This window comes from Carassius carassius, chromosome 10 (genome assembly GCF_963082965.1).
Source record: "Carassius carassius chromosome 10, fCarCar2.1, whole genome shotgun sequence".
NCBI classification, from domain to species: domain Eukaryota; kingdom Metazoa; phylum Chordata; class Actinopteri; order Cypriniformes; family Cyprinidae; genus Carassius; species Carassius carassius.
This window is the reverse complement of record NC_081764.1, coordinates 7,244,884-7,268,444: the sequence shown is the minus strand read 5'-3', so window position 1 is coordinate 7,268,444 and position 23,561 is coordinate 7,244,884. Positions and strand designations below refer to the sequence as shown.

Sequence of the window (23,561 nt, the reverse complement as noted above, 5' to 3'; positions counted from 1 at the left end):
TGCGTACATGAATTTAAGGCATTGATTGTTCTCAAGGATCAGAGGAAAAGATGATGCATGCATTGGCACACTGCATAAAGCAGCACATTATACAAAGAACAAAAGCTGTCCGTTGTTTTTTTTTTTTTTTTTTTTCTTCTCTGGTTGTAGGGTGCCAAAGAAACTGTCCTATATGCAATTTTTTTTTAACTGTATGTTTGTCTCGTTTTCCAGTTCATGAGATTAGTTTAAAAAAACAACAACAACAATTTAATCATTTTTTTTCATAACTCTCTGGGACCCCTCCCCCCCCCCACCTTTTAAGCATAAGCATTTAGTTCATGATTTGGTTAGAAAAAAAAAATAAAAAATACCAATGGGGGAAGAAAAATAAACTTAAAATCAATATTCTCTGAAATAAAGTCTTAATGTTTTATGCAGTGTTTTAGTTCATCCTATTTAAGGATGTTTTTACAGGAAAATACAACAAAAATACTCAATAAATAAATAAATAAAAAGTCTGCAGTTTACTCTATCATCCCAAAAGCCCTAATGACTCTCTTGCAGGGCTCTGCCATGTTTACTAATGATGAATTCCTTAACATTTCCCATGACATCTCAATATCAGGCGCTTCCATACATGTTGCTGGAGCTGGAGAATGCCATCTGGTTAGATTGTGATGGGAAACATAAGCCTTGTATGAGCAAAGAGCAGAAAGTATGTGTTTCTTGGTGTGGCAGGATCTGGTGCTCATGGGAGGCAAACATCAGGAGGCACTGAGCGTCGACAGAGCACAAATGAGGAGTGGAGAGAAAGAGAGTGTGTACAGCCTTCCTGCTCTGGATCCACGGGCACCCATGCCTGTAAGCAAACACAACCATTAAGAAAAACGATTTAACCTCCCAAAGGAGAGAAAGAGAGCATTATGGTTTACATTTTCAGACAGCTCATTCCCAAATCAAAGAGAAATTGCCTAATAATGAAGATAGTGGAGTGGACCTGATATGGAATGTCCAAGACAAAACTTGGTCTGAAACTATACAAAAATAAATATAAAAATAAAAATGTAAGCATCAGGAAGTCAAAATAAATATTAATGAAATACATTCTAATTTATAATTCTGTATTTCTTTATGTTGTTAAAATACGCAATGGTTCAGTTGAATGGCTCAGCTTGACAAATTAAATGAAACATTTGATGTATTCATGTTATAGCTTATCTACTGTAAAATCACAAACTTTATTTTTAGTTTTTATAACTTTAAAACTTTATAACTTTTAAAACTTTATAACTTTTGCATCTATTGTTCATTAAATCAATTTTTACCCTATTCATGTAAGGAATCATTACTGAGGAAAGAATCCTCTGAAAGAATCGAGGTGAATCTGAAAGCAACTCTGTAAGAAGGGGAAGGGAAGCCGAGCACATACTGATAGCTGCCCATTTAAGAGAGTGAAGGAATTGGGGGTGATTCTCACTAATTTATATGCAGCTCTGGCAGCGCAGTGACAGAGATAGATAGTGGAGGAGCATGCATTTCTTAAAAGGTTGGATTCTACGATGCACTGAAAGACTGAAGCGAACAGAGCAAAATATTTAGCATCCAAACTGACTGAATTCTCATTATGAGCTCATCAATGCCGGCAGAAGACAACAGGAAATGACAGACTTACTGAGTTGGTGGATGTGGATGGGCTCACTTCCCTCCCCCAAGCCCCCTTCACTGAGGGTCTTGATCTGAATGACGTAGTTGTCGTTCGGATTGAGGGTCAAATCAACCGAGGTTTTGCTGGTGATGATGGAGTACATGTCGTTATTCCGGTGTCTTCTGTACAGCACCTGCAGATGACGGCGCCCCAATATATCAAAGGCTTCATTCAGACTGAACTGAATTAATTAAATAACTAGTGCTGACTAATATATATATATATATATATATATATATATATATATATATTAAAAAAAGCCCCCAAATGAAGATAATTATTGTGGCACTGCAATAGACATACAGGACTTATAAAAGTGCTCATTATTAAAAATAAAAATAAAATTACACTGAAGTAATGCATCAAAAAATTGACAGCTCTAATAAAAACTGAAGCTGATTTTTAAAATGATCTGGATAAAATGTAAGTCCTTTTCCATGCAACAATGATACTACATTGTTGTGTGTAATTTTGCTATGTATTGTGGACCAATATGGCTAACGTTCCTCTGTTTATAGTAAAAAAATAGTATACCTCCTCTCAAAAAGCCACATGATTTGACGCATCATTTTGAAGTAGTTTAATATTCAGAGATCGTCTAAGTATAAGCAACAGTGATGTAACACCACTAAAGATGTGAGATATACACATATATAACCATGAAAGGAGTTAAACACAGGTGATGCCCTGTTATTCTAGATAATGTTTACTGATGCTAATGGCTAGTGCTTTTCCCCTGAGCTTCATGACTGTTTTCCCTTGTGGGTAAATTAGCACTGTGAGAGCTGTTAATTGCATGCATGTGTAATTAAGAGAGGTGGAACGAGACATGAAATAGCATATGCCGTGCTCTTATCTATAAAAACACACAAATGAATGGTTTTCAGCCACATAACAGCCATACTGTATCTTTGTAGCTAAATTAATGCACCCTGACAACCCTTATTATGTATATCTATGGTATCAGATGCATTTGTTCGGCTCACAGTGTAGGAATAAAATGCCTGACTGCTGAATGGAAAACAATCGATTGCCTCCAGTGAAACTCTTATAAAATATACCAAAGCATTTTCTGGGTTCAGAGAGGTAACATCACCCACTATGTATCCTGTGACCTCAGATTCAGTTTCGAGAGCGATGACGGGATCCCACTGAAGCATGAGCTGAGAGCCAATCAGATTCCACTCCACATTCTGAGGGGGTTGTCCAGGCGCTGAGGTTTGTTGTGTATGAATGAAATGGGCAGAAAAAGAAAGAAAGGGTTGACAGTGTGCAATCAATTGTGTGACTGCATTCGATGACACCAAAATGTTTGACAAGCAGATTAGTACCGTCAGTAGGGGAAATTTCTTTCAGCACAAATCTGTTGCTAAATCAGAGCCGTTTCTTTCACAGATGGACTTGGAAACTGTGATTCATACCAATTAGATTAATTGGTTTCCACAGTTTGATATTGTCTGAGATGTCTTTTTTCTTTTATTTATTTATTTGTTGACTGGTTTTACTTTAGCTTCTAAGTTTATAGAGTGTTGTTCACCGCTTTGGGTGAATTTCTGCTGCTTTTAAATGCTTTATAAATAAACATGACTTGACTACTATCAAAATAGATGGTTGGAATAACTTTCATTGGGAAAAAAAAAAACACCTTCAAGTCATGTCACAGCAGGTTCACAGCAAGTGTGTGTTGACTTAGTGATCGGTCCAAAAGTTATAAGTTCTAAATCTTTCACAGACATTACTAAATAACAAAAATAAAAAAATAAATAAAAACTAAAGCAAGATTGTACAATTCTGCTAGTTTGTGTACTACTAGGTGCCTCAAGCAAAAATCTTTTTGCAGACTTGGAAAGATTTGATGTTCCCTCTGAAAAACTCTGAGGCAGAAATAGATTCCCATAACACTGACCAGGGTAAAAACATAAATGTGATGATAAAAAAAGAGATACAGACATCCATAGAACGCTGTTCTTATACCCATGGAACATTTTACTAACGGACTGCGGATGAGTAACTTACATCTTGCAGAGAGTACTTACGTGGCTTTTTGGTGGTAACATTGACAGGTACAGACTGGGGGCCAGTTCCTGCAGTATTGAAAGCACACACCGCTAGATAATACGGAGTGTTCCCCTGCAGGCCGCTGACATTCACTGCTGTGTAGTTTCCAGTGATCCGCACTTTATCCACCGTATCCGGCTTGGTGTCATCTTCCCAGTACACCACCTGTTCGCCAGGACACACAACAAGGGCATTTTATATACCCTTGACATTAGTTGTAAACAGCTCTCTGCCAGAACAATTACAATCACTCTTGCAACCCACTGTGACCCTAAATATGCAGATTTTTCTAATAAGATAGGCTACTATGAAAATAACAAAGTTTTTGGCACGGTCACTTAACTCAAATGGTTGCTAACAGAAATACGTTAATTGGGAAAGTGTTAAATCTCAGGAAAATATACAAAGTAAATGCCAAGTGTTTATTAGCTGCTGCCAAAGAAGGTGACATATGATATGGACAGAATTCATTACATTCTATGAAAATTCTATTTGGCTAGAGATTTCTACTGAGTCAATCAATAACAAAGCGATCAAGTCAGATATTTGATACACATATTTGACTTCACCTTCATTATTCACTTCATTTAGCTGATCATTTGTGTCCTTTCTGCAAAATTTCTGGCTGCTGGAAATATGATTTTCTTGTGAAATGCTATGTAGATTCTCTTGAGGATATGCAATTTGATTGAACTTTTAGCTGTGTGGAAATGAAATAATCAATTATTAACCCAGGTCATATGTAATATCAGTATTGGGGCATTTAGTATAGGAAGATTTAAGCCAGTTTCAAAATTAGACAGTAATGAGATCTGCCCAAGGGAGGTATATTTCTAAATAATTTATTTTCCACCTTTTGCTTTCTACATTCTGCTTTCTATATTTTGCAGAATAGCACATTGTGTCATTCAGTCTTGAATTGAGAATTTACTTTTTCATTTTACATTAAAATTTTACATTTATGCATTTAGCAGACGCTTTTATCCAAAGCAACTTACAGTGCATTCAGGCTATACATTTTTTTTTACCAGTATATATATATATATATATATATATATATATATATATATATATATATATATATATATATATATATATATATATATTTAATTTCAATTCAGTTATTAAATTCAAACTAAGACTGAAAACAGGAAGCAAATTATCATTTCAAAACTGAATGTAAGGGGGAAAAAATGAACAAATTCAAAAGAATGTATTCTGATAACTGATATTGTGATTGTTTGAATGCCACCTATGTATTATTATTATTTTTTTTTACAATACTGTTTAAAAGAGTTGGTAAGATTTTTACTTCTTGAAGTCTCATACACTCACCAAGGCTGCATTTATTTGATACAAAAAAAAAATTGTAAAAACAGTAATATTGTGAAATAAGTTTTATTTTAAAATATTTTGAAATGTCATTTATTTCTGTGATTGCATTGCTTGATTGCAATTTTTAGCTGTCATTACTCAAGTCTTCAGTGTCACATGATTCTTCAGAAATCAATGTAATATGCTGTTTTGGTGCATTTCTTATTATTATCATCAAGGTTGAAAAAAGTTGTGCTGCTTATTATTTTTGTGTAAACCTTGACACATTTCTTTTAATATTTAAAAAATATTACTGACTTCAAACTTTTGAATAGTAGTAATATACATACATTATATATATATATATATATATATATATATATATACATACATACATTATATATATATATCTATATATACATTATATATATATATATATATATATATATATATATATATATATATATATATATATATATATATCATCATGTTAAATACACTTTTGTGGATCAGGGAAGAAGAACAATTAATTTCCCAGAATGCATTACCTGTGTTGAATTACTTGAAACTGCAATTCAAAGTATGCAAAGTAATGCAAAGCAAATTCCTCCTGTTATTCCTCATTTAATTCCAATTCAGCTTCCTGTAGTTGTGACCAATTCAATATAAATCCCAAGCCATAAAAAACAAAACAAAAAAAAAGCCGAACTTTGACATTGACCACGTGTATTCCATGTGAAGAAGTCAGATGTTCTTGCTTCCACTGAACCACAAGATGACCTAATTATTATGCTGATGATATAATTTATATTTAAAGAGTAGCACTAAATTAGAAAAAAATGCAAAACAGATGTTTCTGCATTAGACGTCTCAGACTTTTTTATTTATTTATTTATTTATTTTTTGCAAGAGGAAATGCAGCAATAGTTTAAAAAGGAATTTTCCCATTTCAAATACGGCAGGTGCTTCTAAGGACTGTGGACACAAATAAATGGTATATACACATACAGCGCAGTTCCTTGATCCATGCTGCTTTGATTTGGTCTTTACCAAATCCTCACTAGTCCTAGTCCTCACTAACCAAAGACGAGACAAAAATAAAACCTTAAAAGTTTTCCCCTCGTCTAGAATCCATTGACATGATAGTTCTATTCTTTCCAGACAATATGGCGGCTACCATGGCAACATGGCGGTTTTGTGCCACAGGGCTGGGGTGACAGAGATGGAGAGAGTGGCTTGTGAGAATGCGAGACTCTCTTTGCATTCTTGAAAGGCCAGTGGAGAGCTTTCATCCAGAGCTGAAGACATTTAACAAAGCTGCAGCACAGTCTAAACACTGGCATTCTCCGTGTTTGAGGTGGCAGGGGAGAGGTGAGAGGCACTTTTAATCATCGCTTGCTCATTAACAGGGAAAACATGACATTTAATATGGCAAAAGGGAAAGATAATGTGAATCAAACCTCATATCCGAGAACTCTTTCAGGGGTTGACGCAATCGGCTCCCAGGTAACTTCAATGTCAGCTGCTGACAGACTTTTTGCCGACACTCTCTCCAGCATTAAGCTCGGGACTGTGGATAAATGGAAGAGATGTTTAGGCTCTTATACAAAAAACTTTACACAGCCATCAAAGTAAAATTGGATTAAGTCAGAGAATGAAGCTCTGGTCTCACCTGAGAGAGGCCCTACTTCTATTTAATGGGTGTAACTGACAGAGAAGGAGACAATCTGCTGGGAAAATCCAATTAACATTCTAGCACATGAATGTCTAGCAGGATTTGTTGTAACCTATAGCCGCAATAACTAATATAAGGTTGTCATTCGCAGTTTGAACAAGGGAGGAGGGGTGTAAACTGTCTCAATCAGCTTATTCCATCATACTCATTCAAGGTCACACCTGTAAGTGCGAAGGGAAGGAACCAAGAGTGCTTGAGAACGTGAAGGGACTACTGCTGAGCCTGACTGTGTTTGTGTGCTCGTAATATTTCAGCTCCACAGGCCAACACAACGTATTGCTGACTGGCCTATATTAGTATTTCCGGATGATTAGGCCAGAATTGATAGCAGATTACATTAGGGCTCAGACAATTAGGCTTATATGTAGAATTAGTGATGTGGTTTAATTGTACTATTTTTCTATTATTTTCTATAGCAAATAATGTGCTATTTTTTCTATTGCTGAAAATGTCAGTGAATGATGGCAAGCAAAAAAAAAAAGCATACAGTACTATTTTCATTTTATTTTAATTTAAGAAATTAAGACTTTTAATTAGCAAGGATGCATTAAATTGATCTTAAGTGACAGTTAAGAATTTCACATTGTTACAAAAAATATATATATTTAAAATAAATGGTGATCTTTGGAAGTTTCTGTTCACTGATAATAAGAATTGTTTCTTAATCACCAAATAAACATATTGGAATGATTTCTGAAGGATCATGTGATACTCAAGACTGGAGTAATGATGCTGAAAATTTGCCATAACAGGAATAAATCGCATTTTGAATTATATTCATATAGTAAAAGAGTTACGCAAAATGATAATTATAATATTTTAATTATTATTATATATTCCAATCTTTATAATATTGGCTTCACATTGTTATATTATTCTACAAATATCTAAAAATATGGTTAAGAATTAAGCTTTTCTGTGCGCATGAGTTTGCGATTGTGAGTTTTGATGTACACAAATCTAGCTTTACCTTCTTCTGCGGAGAACACTGTTGCAATGCTGCTGAAAGGTCCTTCTCCACGGTTGTTGAACGCTCCCACTTTAACATTGAATGGTGAGAATGGTGGAATGGTGTCATTGCGGTAAACGTAGCGGGAGACGCTGGGTGCAGAGATCACGGCACGGGTCCAAGTGACCAAGCCCACTGGCCGAAAAGCGATGATATAACCGAAGCCCTCTCCGTTCTGCAACTCCTCTGGAACAGGCTTAGAGTGGAACACAAAACTATAGTGATATTAAAACAAATTGAGGTCAACACACCAACTGACCCACATGATAACAGGGCTTCATTAGCACTTAGTTTAAAGACCACTTTCTTTCTCAAGTTGTTTTAATTGTTATGCATGCAGTTTTCATGAATTCATATTACTATATAGAGACTAGATGGAATGTTTAAAGAACTTAAAGGGATAGTTCACCCAAAAATTAAAATTCCGTTCTATAATTACTCAACCTCATGTCGTTCCAAACCCGTATACCATTATATTTTAACCACTGAAGACACAGGGACTATATTTACTGATGTCCTTACTAACTTTCTGGCCAATAAAACATTTCAGTTGCTCTGCTGTCTATGCTGGGTCATAAAGCTCTTGGATTTATTAAAAAATATCTTAATTTGCGTTCCAAAGATGAACAAAAGTCTTACAGGTTTGGACCGACGTGAGGGTGAGTAATTAATGACAACATTTTCATTTTCATTTTAAACTGTTCCTTTAAGTTACCTGATAAAAGTGAAATGGGGACAAATATGAGGGAAAAATAATACATAAAAGACTACTGTTCAAAAGTTTGGGGTCTGTAAGATTTTTTTAAATGTTTTTTTTTTTTATGTTTATGCTCACCAAGGCTGCATTTATTTGATAAAAATACAATAAAAACAGTAATATTGCAAAATATTGTTGCAACTTAGAATAACTGTTTATCCTTCTTGATTATTTAAATAAATAATAATAGCTGATCTGATGCTCGAGAAACATTTCTTATTATTATCAATGCTGAAAAATGTTTTAATATTAACATTTTTTGTGGGAAAAATGTTTTTTTTTTTTAAAGATTATTTAAAACTTTCGAACAATCGTGTATGTATTAATTTGAAAACAGCTATATTTGCTGTTTGTATCACTCTGTTTTTGCTGAAACTGCTATTGCGCCACTGCTTACTATTGGAATATATTGAATAGTTACAGAATAGTTGGCAAAAATGGCACTAAATCACTGCTAGAGTTCATGAAAGGCTTTGGAAATTCAAATTAAAGCATTTTTGCAGCATTTATTTTAAATGTTAGACTTTTCCCTGGCTAAACCCTTTATATCCTTTATGATGTATTTTGGATATTTGCGGGTGAAATAAACTTCAAAGAAACTCTCTGGCCCTGAGTTAACTTCCATTTGGAGGAGAAGTAGTAAAGCCGGAGTCCGGAGGCCAGGAGGGAGGGGTCTTGGTACAGGCAACGATCATAAAATGGCTACATTTCATTCTACACAATTAAGCACCGGCATTTAGCCCAGGCTGGCCGAGGGAGCAGTACAATTTGACAAATGACTTACCTCCCATGTTATCACTAACTCTGATTTGGTACCTCCTCCACCTCCGACATCAGTGGGAGCCGTGTCAGGCACTGCAGGCAAAAACCCCAAAAAGAGATTAAAATGCCAGCAGAGCTCTGACTGGGATTTTTTATTGCATTTTTGAGCATCAAAAGTGTATTTAAATTTCCATCACATAAAGACTCTAAACTATCTCTCTCACAGAGTTTTTACCTTCTTTAGAACATCCCTCAGAAATTTTTGAATAAAAGAATGTGTTTCCGGAATAGGTTTGAGTGTTGCATATGGAATAAAAATGGCTGTGAAATATGACGGGGGAATTGAGGATGTATGGTCTGCTCCAGTGCTTTCAATTTCAGTCTGAAATATGGAAAAAGAAATTCAGGGAAGCCTCACACTAGCATACTCACTAGCATCTTCTGTTCTGATCTTAGTAGACGGGGGACTGGGCTCTCCCATCCCGACACTGTTACTGGCCAGCACTCTGAACTCATATTCCAACCAAGCATTCAAACCCACCACAGTTGCAGTCAGAGTGTTCCCATTGATCGCCTCAGGAACTGAGGAAAGACGAATAGTAAAATACAGCAACTAACTGAAATAAAATAGATAAAGCACTAAAAGTTTAAGCACTAAAATGACTAAAAAACTAAACTATTAAAATAACAAAACAAAATAATCTTGAACTAAAGATAAAATGAAAAAAAAAATAGCTGATTCAAAATAAAACTAACATAGATATATAGATGAGATAAATACATGTAGACATACAAATAAAAAAACAAAACAACGCAAAAGCTATTTCAAAATACTCATAAACACTATAATAGTATATAAGACAGACAGATAGATAGATACTATATATAGTAATTAAAATGAAATGAAACTAATACAATAAATAAACGTCAATAACAAAATAAATAATAAAATGTATAATATATTTGGGATAATATAATAATAAAATATAAGACTAATTAACTATTTCTTAAAGAGGTCATATGATGCTGCTAAAAAGAACATTATTTTGTGTATTTGGTGTAATGCAATGTGTTTATGCGGTTTAAGGTTCAAAAAACACATTATTTTCCATGTAATGTAGATTATTGTTTCTCCTCTATGCCCCGCCTTCTGAAACACGTCGATTTTACAAGGCTCATCATTATCAAAAAGCGAGGTGAGTTCTGATTGGCCAGCTATCCAGTGCGTTGTGATTGGCCGAATGCCTCAAGCATGTGACGGAAATGTTACGCCCCTTATCATATGCCGTCTCCCAGGCCAGCAGCACGAGACTCAGTCCAGCTGCTCTGCTCGTGCACATCCCATCATCGGTTCTCTTTTAGCAGTTCAGTCAATGTACTGTTTGGAGTAACTGAATAACTCAGCATATTGGTTTATTTCGCTTCAGAGGGAGTGTAAGGCACGTTTATAAACCGAATGACTTAAGTAATTTGTCGATTAATGCGTACTGGAGACGCAAACCGTTCAACCGGTTCACTAAGAAGATCCGGTTAAATAGAAAGATTTGTCTGCGATCCGGACAACAGATGAGACAAAACCAATAAAACCCATTACAAACGAGGCATTCGTTGCATCCAGTGGGGACATAATTACTGATAATAATGACTTATACTGTACGTGTTGCGTTGCGTATCACTTGCTTAAACATGAAACCATGTCTGCATTTGTGATCTGAGAAACAACAAACAACAAGCCTACTCTACTGCTCAAGACTCGCGTTTAAATCATCACTGGCAAATTATTTAAATATGAATAATGTACTTACAGGCTACGAGTCAGAAGCGCCAGACTGTCCTTGCAATGTTTGAACTGCCCAACTTTATAGAAACCGCCTTTGTGCCACAGACGTGTTGCAGGCTACAGGTTCAGGAAACAGTCATCATCCTCCATAAAATGCGCAGCACAAATCTGGATATTTGAGTTGCACTGTTCTGGAATTCAGCTTAACTGATTTCTAGACTTGTCCTCTTTTGAAGGGCCAAACAAAGTAGTTTCACTTTCACAAGGAAACACACAACAACTCAAAGACATGGCGCCGGCGGCAACAGAGAGAATAAAAGGTATGCCTTCTTTCTTTGCGTGAACATTTGGGCGGCGTCATGCAAATCTTCCCACATAGTGACATAGGCATGTGGGTGTGTTAGAACAAGCTGTTTTAGGAGTGTGTGGAAAAGCCTTAACTTTTATAAAGAATATCTCTTTAGATTTGAGACTTTAGTTTTTGCAAATTGTCAGATCTTTTTTATGCACCAAGAGCTTGTAAAACTGCAAAGAGAAATCACATCATATGACCCCTTTAATAAAATATTTAGCTTTTTAATTAAGAACATAAAAAATAAAATAAAAAATATATCTATTATGTTGCCAGTGCTTCCCATGTACTACCAACTGAATCAAAAGCAACTTAAACACACAGACCCAATGGCATATGCCTGTGATGGGTGATGATTTACCTGTGTCGACAGCTTGCCAGCCGACAGTAAAAGGAGTCCTGGCCTGGATGACATATCCAGTAATGGGACTTCCATTGTCCTGGCCTGGGCTCCAGGACAGCTGGGCCGTGCTGTCAGTGACCTCCTCCACCACAACCAAGTCTGGGGGGCTGGGGGGACCTGACTCGATCACACAGCCCATATGGAATTAAATTAATTAGGAGTGTTTGATTATATTCTGCACCTGCTCAAACGTTACATTCGGTCCATGCATTGTGCATACTGATGACTTGGAATGTCAACTATTTGTTTAGGAGTGTGTTCTAAGGTGTTAGACATGGCGAGCGGTTTGTGCTTGTGCATGCTTGCTTGAGTTTTAGCAAGTTCAACAAGGTGTGTATGCACGCTTGTATATGCACAACTAAATGATTCACATTTCTGCTCCAAATAACTCTCTGCCATTTAAATGTTTTCTCTTCATTTGCACTGCATTCTGGGAGCCGGCCGTGCTGCTTAGCCGATGTGTAAATGAGCCAATTAAAGACATCCTCTATGATAAACAGCTCCTCTCCAAACGCCTGGGACAGAACCGTGATGCGTAATGGCCATGAATACTAATGTGACTCACAAAAACAGAAGCAAAGAGGAGGCCCCATAAACCATCCCAAGTGACACATTTAGCACTCTCTGAACTCTTGCTACATTAGCAGTGCCCTTTCATTGAAATACACATCTCGCAAGACGCTCTTCACTGTGGAAGATGCTTGTAAATACATATAAAAATTGGCACAGAATGCAAATATAGTGAATGTGGATATATTAAACAAAAGAAAATTTGGTCCTACCTTTAACAACCAATATTGCATCAGCAGACAAGCTCTCGACATCCGTGTCGATGAGGCAAACGTACTTCCCACCATAATTAAGCTGGATGTTTCTAATCATAAGATCACCGGAAAAGCTCTGTAAGAAAAGGGAAAATTTCTTTCTTAATTATTAATAAGAATTTCTGTTGTTACAGCACAAGACACCAAATCCACTCTATACTGATAAACAGTAGTTTCGGAAAGCATGATGCATTATCATTCATAACATATTTTATGAATCAAAACATAACCTCAAGGCATGCTCTATATTTTTGGCTTGTGCCATGAAATTCTGGCACTATTTCAAAAAAAAAAAGAAAAAACAGGTACTACACACCAAAAAGACTTCAGAGACTGATTCTGATTTTTCTTATTCTGTTCACATTTAAAAGGCTATGCAAATATATTTTTGCATCTTTCTGTGTAATACTTAATAGTGCAATTAAATTACTTCAATTTTCCAACTACTTCAGTGTGGATAAACTAGAGTTAGAATGACATAAACAAACAGACAAACAAATAAACAAAAACTTCACACTAACTGCCAAAAATATGTGATCACATTTAAAAGTCAGATTTACAAATCAAATGTCATATTCAGTGATGTTATTTTATTAATTTTTTATTTTTTTTATTTTACTGTTTACTCCAGAGTTATTGTGGTTAACTAAAACAACAACAACATCAAAAACAAAACAAAACAACACACACACACACACACACGCACGCACGCACGCACACGCACACACACACACATATATGTATATGTATATATGTGTTACTTGAAACCTACTTAACTAAAATTAAACTATAAACAATACTACTATCCAACTACAATAAAAAAAAGAAAAATGAAAATAACTTTATTTCAGCTTGTTGCCAAGGCACCATTTCTCAATTTTATTTTGTTTAACGTAATGTAATAAAATAACTACAACTAAAAAAAAAATGAATAAAATATAAAGATAAAAAAAGACAAAATCGCACATCAAAATCCTACAAAATCATGAAAATTTAAAAAATGTAAATGAGAACTGAAAATATATAAATAAAGACGGATTCAAAATATTAATTAAAAAACTATTAAATTAACTAACAAATCTCATTGATACTTAAGCCCTATCCAAACAAACATGTATTTTCAAAACCGCAGCTTTTTCCATGCGGTTTGTCCACATGCAAACGCAAACGTTCAGTTCACTGAAACTGAACATTTTTGAAAACCGCCAGGGTGAAGATTTTCAAAAACTGTGGTTGCAGTGTTATCGTGTAGACAGTGAAGTCGGTTATTTTGGCTTTCGACATCAGAGAATGCGCTGTTATCTCCGCCTACTGAAATAATTTTTTAGGCTTCTGATTGCCCAACATGGCTTAACGGTTGAGATTATATTGCCACTTGTTGGTTTGGCATGCTCTTGACTGCTTCATAGCAAGCTTTTGTGATTTCATGTATATGGAAAAAATTTTTTTTTCAAAATTTAAGGAAAGACTGTTTAAAAAAAAAATACCCGAGTATGTGTGGACATGGCCTTAAATAACACTGGTGCGTTTCTGGATGCAGTCGCTATCTGGCATCTCAGGATGGTCACGATCACGGTCTCATGTGTCTGGGCATCGAGCACGCTGATTAGGCATTCGTGGATGGTGCTTGTTCTCTTGGAGTTACATCAGAGACTCCGCTATGTCAAACATGGCGGCATCCCTCTGCCTCTGTCGCGATCCAGTGTTCGTCTCATAACCGGGGCAATGCTGCTTCCAGTGGAGTCAGAGGTGATTTAAGAGATCACAGTGGTGGCTTCCTCAGATGGAGGTCGTCACCCCTGAAGCACTCCGCAGATGGTAGGGCAGCCGGAGGAGTGGTCTGGTCCCTCTACAGAGTGGAGAGAGCCGTCCATTTTCTTCGGTTCGCCCCCTCGAGACCAGGTTTCGTTTGGTGCATCGGAGAGGGGGGGAGGCTCTCTCTCTCCGGGGATGATGACTATGCTGCGTTGCCCCCTTTGGGTGTGGCAGCATTGCCCGAGCCAGACCCAGAGATGACGGCTATGCTTTCCCGGGCTGCCAAGAACATTGTTCTCAGCATCCCCTTCTGGTGCCATGAGGAGCTCACACGATCGTGGAAGGCACCTTTTACTGCCAGAAACAAGTCCTGTGGCTCCTCCGCTCTCACCACCCTCGATGGCGGAGCCGTCTGGGGGTACACGGACATTCCCTCAGTGGAATGGTCGGTGACCATGCAATTGTGTCCTTTGGCCGCTTCCACTTTGCGGGGTGACCCGTGCCTCCCCTCACCTGCACGTATTTGTCATGCTTAACTGGCAGTGCTTACAGAGCTTGTTGTGAACGTGCAGTCCCTGAGCCGTGCGATGTCCACATTGGTGGTCCAGGAGCGCCATCTCTGGCTGTGTCTGGCCAACATGAGTGAGTAGGATAAGATACAGTTCTTGAATTCTCCCGTGTACCAGACCGGCCTCTTCGTAGATGCTGTTAAGAGCTTCACCCAGCAGTTCTCGGCCGCACAGAAGCAGACTGAAGGAACAACTGTAGTCAACCTTCTCTATGTATGTAAAGCCCGGTCCTATCGTCTGCCTTAAAGGAAGGATCAGGAGGCCTAAAAAGGTGCAGGGGACAGCACCTGTGGCATGTTGATAGGGATCCCAATTTCTTACTGAAAGGGAACATTTCGGTTACTTATGGTAACCCTTGTTCCCTGAAGGAGGAAATGGAGACATCATGTCCCATTGCCACAGTTGCTGGGTCACCAGCTCAGCTCCTCAGCGAAACCATGAATGAATTCGATGCACATGCTGCCTCTTATACTCACGCTGTGGCAGCTGGATGCAATGATCGCATGCCAATGTGCATTGGCCTGTTTAGTTACAGTCCAAGTGGATTGGTCTCTCTGGCGAGATCCCAATTTCATCGGTCAGCTGATGTGAGGTCTCGGTTCCCTCCTTCAGGGAACGAAGGTTACCATATGAAACAGAGACATTTACACAGACACACACAAACTGCATCACAAGTGTAATCATATTTTGGACACTTGCAACTACAGTACAAGTATCTTGAGTAACTAAGGGCCTGTTTTCAACAGCTATCTGTGTCTGGTATACCATTTTGTGATGTAATTATCACCAATATAAAGCTAAGGCAGATGTGCTGATGTTTCCTGTCATGCTAGTTGCACATTTCTGCAAACTCAGACACTCACCCCTCCCTTTAAAATAGCTGCTGTGCTCAGAGATACATGTGGACCTAAATAAACATTCTTAGTGACTAGCCTCCAGGATTCACTCAGATCCAGCTCTCTCAGCCACACAGGAGCTCAGTAAAACACACGCACAGACAGTGTGGCTAATTGGCAAGACGATACTAATTATTCTACAGTTACATAAGCCAGGACCAGGTAAATGTGCAAAAAAAATGCAGAGTGAAAGTTAATATTGTTTCAGATAAGCATACAGCACATTAAAATCATGCATGTCTGTTTTTTTTTTTCATTTTTTAAATAGAGACACAGCCAAGTATAACACAGCACAATGTGTGAAAGAAGCTGATTTAATCAGAAAACCCTTAAGGTTCTGATTAACTGACATTGACCATCTCATTTTATCTGATCACTTTCTAAAAAAAAAAAACATTACAGATAATAGAACAAAATAACATAATATTATAATAATATTTATACAACTTTTACTATTTTAAAATAATAAAAAAGAAAAGAAAATAGGTTTGCTGACACAATTTATCTCAGTGCTTCTCCCTGTCTTAAAAAAAAGAATGTCCAGAATTTTATACAAGATGAATCCTGCATATCACATTGATAGTGGTATACCAGCCCCAAACCACAAAGTACTACTCTACTGTAATAGTACATATAAGTATGTAAGCACTCCAAGCTCAAAAAAAAAAAAAAAATATAAGCCAGCACTTATGTTTGACACTGGTTTCCTCTCCATCAAGTTAAATTCCTGTGAAAAAATGCCTTAAACGCAATCAATATCAAGAAGAGAGCCCATTCACTAGATAGATTACAAAATTTCAGGATTGGATGAGAAGACCAATGAGCGGGTGATGTTTAAATTAGGTAATGCACCCATCAGATCTTGCAAAGATGGAAGCTTAAGCCACATCTGTATTTGTATTAACAGGCCTTGAGAGAAGCCCAATCTATGGAGCTTATGTAACTGCCACCACAAGTGGTGTCAATAAAAGTACAATAAAAGTAATATAATATAAAAATAATATTTATGTTTTTTTTCTATTTTTATACAAGTTTTATAATATATATTTTTTTAATAAATTATAGAAAATAATTATAAAATATAATAACACATTTTCAGCTGAATTAAATTCAAGAAGTTATGAACTGTCTAGTAAGTGAACCATCTGGTCCTGTGCTTTTCAAAAAGTACCTTAGCCTGTGCTCAGGTTTCAAATCCTTAAAAGAAAATGATCAAAAGCGCTTTATTATTCTGTTCAAACCCCTAGCCAACAAAGGGAAAATATAAACCAAAACAGCAAAATGGAATTTGACACAACACAGAACGTTTCTCAAGGCAAGATTTCAATTAATTGGAGTCCTGCGGCAATAAGGAATTGTCTCCCCAGAGATATAAAATGTCCTGCGAAACTGGAAGGGTAAAATGGGAACAAGACACTTAATTGATCTGGCCTGTTTCCCTGGTTCACTCTGTAGAGAGCAGCTGTTTGGTATACATGTTGAATTATTCACATTCAGTTTAGGTCAATGATGGAATGATCCAGAACAAGATGGTAAAATTTATCTAAAGAATCCAATTTCAAACTACAGACATAATGACAAGCAAGTCTCTTTGAGAGAGAGCATTCAAAGTCCCAATAGCTTGTTCCTGTCTAGCACAATGATTAGATTAAAACCCAGTTACAATACTTCAAGTGCTTCTGTTTGAGATCTACAGTATTCAATAAGATGGACTTTAATACATGCTGAATTCTTATGATTCAAATATGAGCACAAATAACTAAAACTAATTACTCAGAAACTCCTACTCAAATAAAATAATACACTCAAACTCATCTTTGAATTTGTTAAAATAAACTACAACCTGTATTTTATTGTACAGATTTCTTGTAATTTATTCAAAGGACAATATTCTACAGTTCTGGAGAATTTTTATTATTATTATTATTATTATTATTATTATTATTATTATTATTATTATTATTATTATTATTATTATTATTATTATCAACAACGATTCTTTTATATTTCTAACTGTAATTTAGTCATTCATTTCAGACCTTTATAATTAAACAGGCTGTTTGCTACTGTAACTAAGAGTTTTTGCAGGCAAGTTTTCATAAATTATTTGTGAAGGTTAGCTTATTTACACAGTACATATTTATTTTTTTCAAAACAGCAACTGAAATCCTGTTTTCCGAGATATGTTCCCAATTCATTTTTCATGCCCAGAGGTGATGGTGTAGGATGAGGATGCTGAGGTTGCAATATAGCCATTAAAACACAATACTCACCCCTCCCACTCGCTCGAAGTGGTCGGCTTCTTGATGGAAATCAATGGGCTGACCGTTGAAGGCCCAGAAGAAAGCCACGTCCAAGGATGGATCAGCAGTCACCTGGCAGGGCAGCACGATGCTCTCACCCACCGTGATCTCTGTGCTGCTGGGGCCCTGGCTAATCCTTGTGGGTTCTGTTAGTTACAGTGTCAACATAATCAGTCAGTTTAGCTCTGGGACACAAACTGAGGCGAGAGAACATCTTCTGTTGCCAGGATTGTTTTACAATATTTTTTATCATTATTATTATTTTTTTTAACTACTGAGCTTTTAACTTCTGGAGGAAACATTTTAAGGCATCCTAGGCATGATCCTGACACGTGGCTGCACAATTATTGTTATTTATAATAATAATAATAATTTCAAGATTCTATGCAAATAATTAACTAAAATAAAAATAAATAATAATAATTTCAAGATTCTATGCAAATAATTAACTAAAATAAAAATAAATACAAAATAATTATGAGTAAATGTGCTTGAAATCACAGAAAAATGTGTAATAAATCTCCTGATTAGAAATGTTAAAAAGAAGTGACAACAACATTAATTATTTTATAAATTTTTTTGCTTTTTTTTTGATAAAACAAAACTTTATTCTAAAACAACTGTAACAATATTTTACTTGCATTGCTGTTATCCCGAGGAGCAGTAGGCTGTGGGTTAACGATTTTACCACAACCTATGGTGGTTTATTGCTGTAATAAATATTCTTAATTTCTAGGTACTATATTTAGATTTTTGGCTGATGTCTTCCCATATGGGGGTTATTAATTTGAGAAGAACATAACGTGGATTTTAATTAGAGCCAAATGAATTGGCAGCATGACTTCTGTGAGCAGAATACAGTTGACTGAAGACACTTTGTGAGAGAAAGGTCATTTTAATTAAATTACATTAAGGGGGTCAACTGCTGGAGCATGAAAAAACATAATGAGAGAAATATAAGAGGAAGAGAAGAAAGAAAAACCCTATAAAAGACATATGGGCTCAATGGTATGTAGCTAATGAGTTTATTCTGATTTGCCATAAAAATACTGCTGATTAAACCCATAACCTATATAATGAGGAGCAAAAGTGAGGAATAACATTAATCTTTTAACTTAATGAGGAGATAACAATCCACACAGATAATGGCCACAGCAATTACAGATGACCTTAACACTAGCCTCTTTCACACAGTAATACCAGTAAATTGCCGTAAAATTACCGGAACGACTTTACCAGTAAATTCAAAAATGCGCTGTTCACACAGTCAACAACATTCCGTCTTTTTTCCGGAAAAGCACCATTCACACATCCATTCCAAAATACCGGTAAATTCTGTGACGTCATTAACCTCTAAACAGCTGCGCTCGTATTTTTAAACATGGAGGGTAATACATGGTCAGTATTTCTGTTGATGGTTTCATTTTTTGTTTCAAACTTTAGTATTCTTGCAACTGCTTTTGTTACAGAGACATCGTAATAGACGACTGGATTGAATAATTATACTCACCATTAATAAAACACCTGATGCTGTAGGGAGCTGACCAATTTAGTGAAATTCGTCTTGAAAGGATTAATAGCACAATGAAGTGGCGATTGTAAATTGCAGTCTGTAAGACGCGCGACATGGCAGAAAAGGTACGTTCACAAATGTAAACTATATGCTGATCAAAATTAATATCAAATAGTCTATCAGCGCAGATAAACAGTTCTGCGTTCAAATTGAGTTAAAAATATGTTGCAAAGTACCGGAAAAAAGTAATTACCATGAATGTGACAGAGGGAAATAAAAAAAAAAAAAAAAAAAATAATAATAATATATATATATATATATATATATATTTTAATTATTTACTAATAAACTAGTGTTTTCTGAGTCTGTGTCCCAAGGATGAAGTTGCCTGACTTGTCATCTCCTTATTAGACACGCATTCTATATGGATTATGATTGTAATAAAATAGTTTTTTTGTTTGTTTGTTTTTATTATTTCGTTAAGTAGTAATTTAAAGCTTTCTACTGATATATGTATCATGTCTGTGAGGCATGTATTCGCTGAGTTTCAGTTTATTTTTGTAAGCGCTCCTGTTCAAGACAAGACGGCAGAAAGCATGTTTATTTTCTTTATTTTATATTTCTTTATTTTTTTTATATTATTATCTCGCTGGCACCTATATGTCCGAAAAAAGTGTGCTTTATCTTGCAATTTCCGCACAAAATATTCGATATAGTGTACATTTATATGGGTTTAACGTTAAAACATCGTTACATGCTTGAACTGTTTTATATCTTTAGATTTTATTTTAGACAATTCGTGATGATTTGAGAAGGCTAAACTGATCAAACAGGCTATGATCAACTCTCCCTCTCTGTGCTGGCCGCTTGTTACTTTAAAAACAAAACTTATAGGCCTGTTTAACGATCAAAAACTGCTCCAAACATACAAAACTGAACTATTTTAATAGCTGAAACAGTATTAGCTGTTTTGGGAGAATAGGGGAAAAAGACGGGCTGAACATCCTCAAGTGTGTTGCGGGGCAAACTGAAAGTTGATGCCGAATGTCCAGCACTCTTCGTCACTGCTCCGACTTCTCGTTTGTACCCTATGTGTTTTTCCCTAGGTACAAACTAAAATAACTTGTAAAACTTAAAAGTTTTTATTTTTTATTATTTTGTTCGGCATGATGGGTCGCGTGTGATTTCATGACGTGCCTTGGGTTGAGATCCACTGGTTTAGAGCTACAGGATTTGTGGAGTAGCAGGATCCCCAAATAGATTGACAAAATTCATAATAGGAACAAGAAATACTTCCACTACTACTTCGTTTGTGATGGTCGTCTATTTTTTAGATATTAAGACGCAATGTTTTCAGTTTATTGATGACCTGACTTTGTCCTGTGAATGCATTGGAGACAGTTAACAGTTATTTTATCATACGTCACTGCATCACTAACAGTTCCTCTCAATTGACGACAAATTTCTTCATCCGCCCGGATAAGGAGGAGCGCTTCAATTTCACTGTCGCTTCAGTTGGATGACATTTATTTAATTTTCTTAAACGGTGCGTGAATGCGTCACATTGTTATGATTGGCCCGGAGTAGACGTCTTACGTCACCGCGTTCTGAACTCGTACGTACTCATACCGGTAATTTTCCTTCTGTGTTCACACAGAGCAGAATTCCGGCAACTTACTGGTAATGTTACAACTTCTCATACCGGTAAATTGCCTGAACGAATTTACCGGTATTTTTTAAAAGATCCTGTTCACACATGATCTCTTTACGGCAATTTACCGGTAATTTTCCGGAAAAGTCTGTATGTGTGAAAGGGCTTAATGAGTAATTAGTGAAACATGGATTGGGGTGTGTGGAAGAGTGAAACAAGAGGGCACATGAACTACACAGAACACTAGAGAAAAGAATGTTGTAACTCCACAATATAGAAGGCTCTTTTTGTTGCGGGATCAATGAAAATTTTGACTGAGCAAGTTAAGATTTTAACCACTGGCCCAAACAGGTCAGTAGAAAAAAATGCTTAGCATTGAACCCTAATTAGAAAAGTTTAAGGCAGACGTGAGTTGGGAATCAAAAGTAAGTTGTTGCTAGTGCAATGCTCTACTGGAACTCTACCTGAATGATTCATTGAAGTATCAATTTGTGATCTAATTATTAGTTCTTTTATTCAAATCCATTTGTGCGGTTTACAAAATCAAATGATTAATTCACAAATCGGACTGACCTCTAAAGTTCAACTCAATGCCCATTTACCTGCTTCAAGTTCGTAGCTTGTTGGAGGGAAACAATGGTAGTAAGCAAAGACATGCAGACTTGAAATACAACACGGTTCACAGCTGTTGTTGTCCTTTTCTGAAGCTTTAAACTCCAGTCAACATTCACTACAATGGCATGAAAAATTAAGAACAGTACATTCTTCATATTTTCTAATTTCGTGTTCCACAGAGGATAGAAAGTTAAACGAGTTTGGAATGACTTTAGAATAAGAAAAAAATATGACAGAATTAACAATTTTGGATGAGCTATTCCTTAAATAGGAGTTTGAAAAGATGCTGTAAAACTTTTAGACATAAAGACTTGATAACAAAAGCCATTTGTCTTGAAATACCGTAGCACCATTGTGTAGGACTTCTCAGTGTGCTTGATTATATAAAACAAATCTTATGCTTTCTGATTTTTTGACTTGAAAGGCTGACAGCAGTACAGAAACTTAGAAGAATGGAGTTGTCAGTTGGCGAATACATTTCATGAAACAGCTGAAGCAATCCATAATGATATGTGCCAGATGTAGCATTTCATTCAAAACTAATCATAGGCAAACCATCAAGAATACAGTATCTGAGTCAACAATAAGAGTGGACCGGACTCTATATTGTAAATAAAGCTGCTATTCAAATAAAACTACTTTAGGACCTAAATCTAAATGTATGATTCTCAAAAGAATCCCACACTATATTAAGGAAGATGAATCAGCTTTCTTTCACGCACTGAACCATTACATTGATCTAGAATGGGAAACACAATGACTTACCTGTGATGATCAGTCTTCCTGTTGTACTAGCTGTGCCAAACTGATTTTTAGCAATACACGTGTAACTACCTCCATCTCGCTTAGTTACGTTGGCAATCATAAGAGTCCCATTGGGGAAGAGAGAAATCCTAAAGGTAATGGATGATTTCTTAGCATTACAAAGAATCACATGGCTTCATTGAGATTAAATATAAACTCTTAAGGGTAAATACCTTTCGCTTCTTTGCAGTATCTCAGTCCCTCTTTTCCACAGGCTAACGGCTCTGGGCGAAGCAAGTGGTCTGCAATCTAGACTAACGTCACTACCCGAGCGAGCCTTAAGCACTCGGCTCAAAGGATTCTGGGAGAAGCTGGGAGCAGAGGCTGTAAGAGACAGAGAGATTTGGTCCTCAGACTCATACTTAAAGCCTCAATAGAATATGTGATGAACAGCAACTGACGTTCAAACAGCCGCAGGCAAAAAAAGGAATAAATTCTTTTAGAAAAGTCTAAAGGACTTAACAGATAGAGCTGTCCACTTCCACTGGCTTCTTCCAGGCCATTTGTCTTAAACTAAAAGTACATTTTACTGTGCCGTGTTTCAATAGATGCCATTTATTTGAAATTGGTCTCGTATGCACAATGCTGACCAATGTGTTGTGATTAAAATAAATGAATTTCAGCATGCGCAGACATAATTTCACAATAAATATGGGGGAAATATGAGTGTTACGATAGAGCGGATGTTTTCAGTGCTGCCTTGTAATTTGAGCCTGGGCTGTGAATACACAATGAAGTTTTAGAATTCAAATCCAAAGGATGGAGAACAGGCAG

At 36.3% G+C, this 23,561-nt stretch overlaps 1 protein-coding gene across 1 annotated transcript in view; it reads right to left on the bottom strand.

Moving 5' to 3' along the window:
• Positions 1–397: 397 nt before the first annotated feature.
• The window catches only part of LOC132151646 (contactin-3-like), a 66,338-nt gene continuing 43,174 nt past the window's right edge, over positions 398–23,561 (bottom strand). The window contains exons 11-23 of the mRNA XM_059559909.1: positions 22,961–23,111; positions 22,749–22,876; positions 18,175–18,350; positions 12,640–12,757; positions 11,816–11,974; positions 9,755–9,904; positions 9,345–9,415; positions 7,765–7,999; positions 6,520–6,629; positions 3,724–3,910; positions 2,788–2,900; positions 1,655–1,820; positions 398–841 (exon numbers count right to left, since the gene is read on the bottom strand). Of these exons, the coding sequence (XP_059415892.1) occupies positions 747–841; positions 1,655–1,820; positions 2,788–2,900; positions 3,724–3,910; positions 6,520–6,629; positions 7,765–7,999; positions 9,345–9,415; positions 9,755–9,904; positions 11,816–11,974; positions 12,640–12,757; positions 18,175–18,350; positions 22,749–22,876; positions 22,961–23,111 (1,859 nt within the window). The 3' untranslated portion in view covers positions 398–746. The remainder of the gene's footprint in view (positions 842–1,654; positions 1,821–2,787; positions 2,901–3,723; positions 3,911–6,519; positions 6,630–7,764; positions 8,000–9,344; positions 9,416–9,754; positions 9,905–11,815; positions 11,975–12,639; positions 12,758–18,174; positions 18,351–22,748; positions 22,877–22,960; positions 23,112–23,561) is intronic.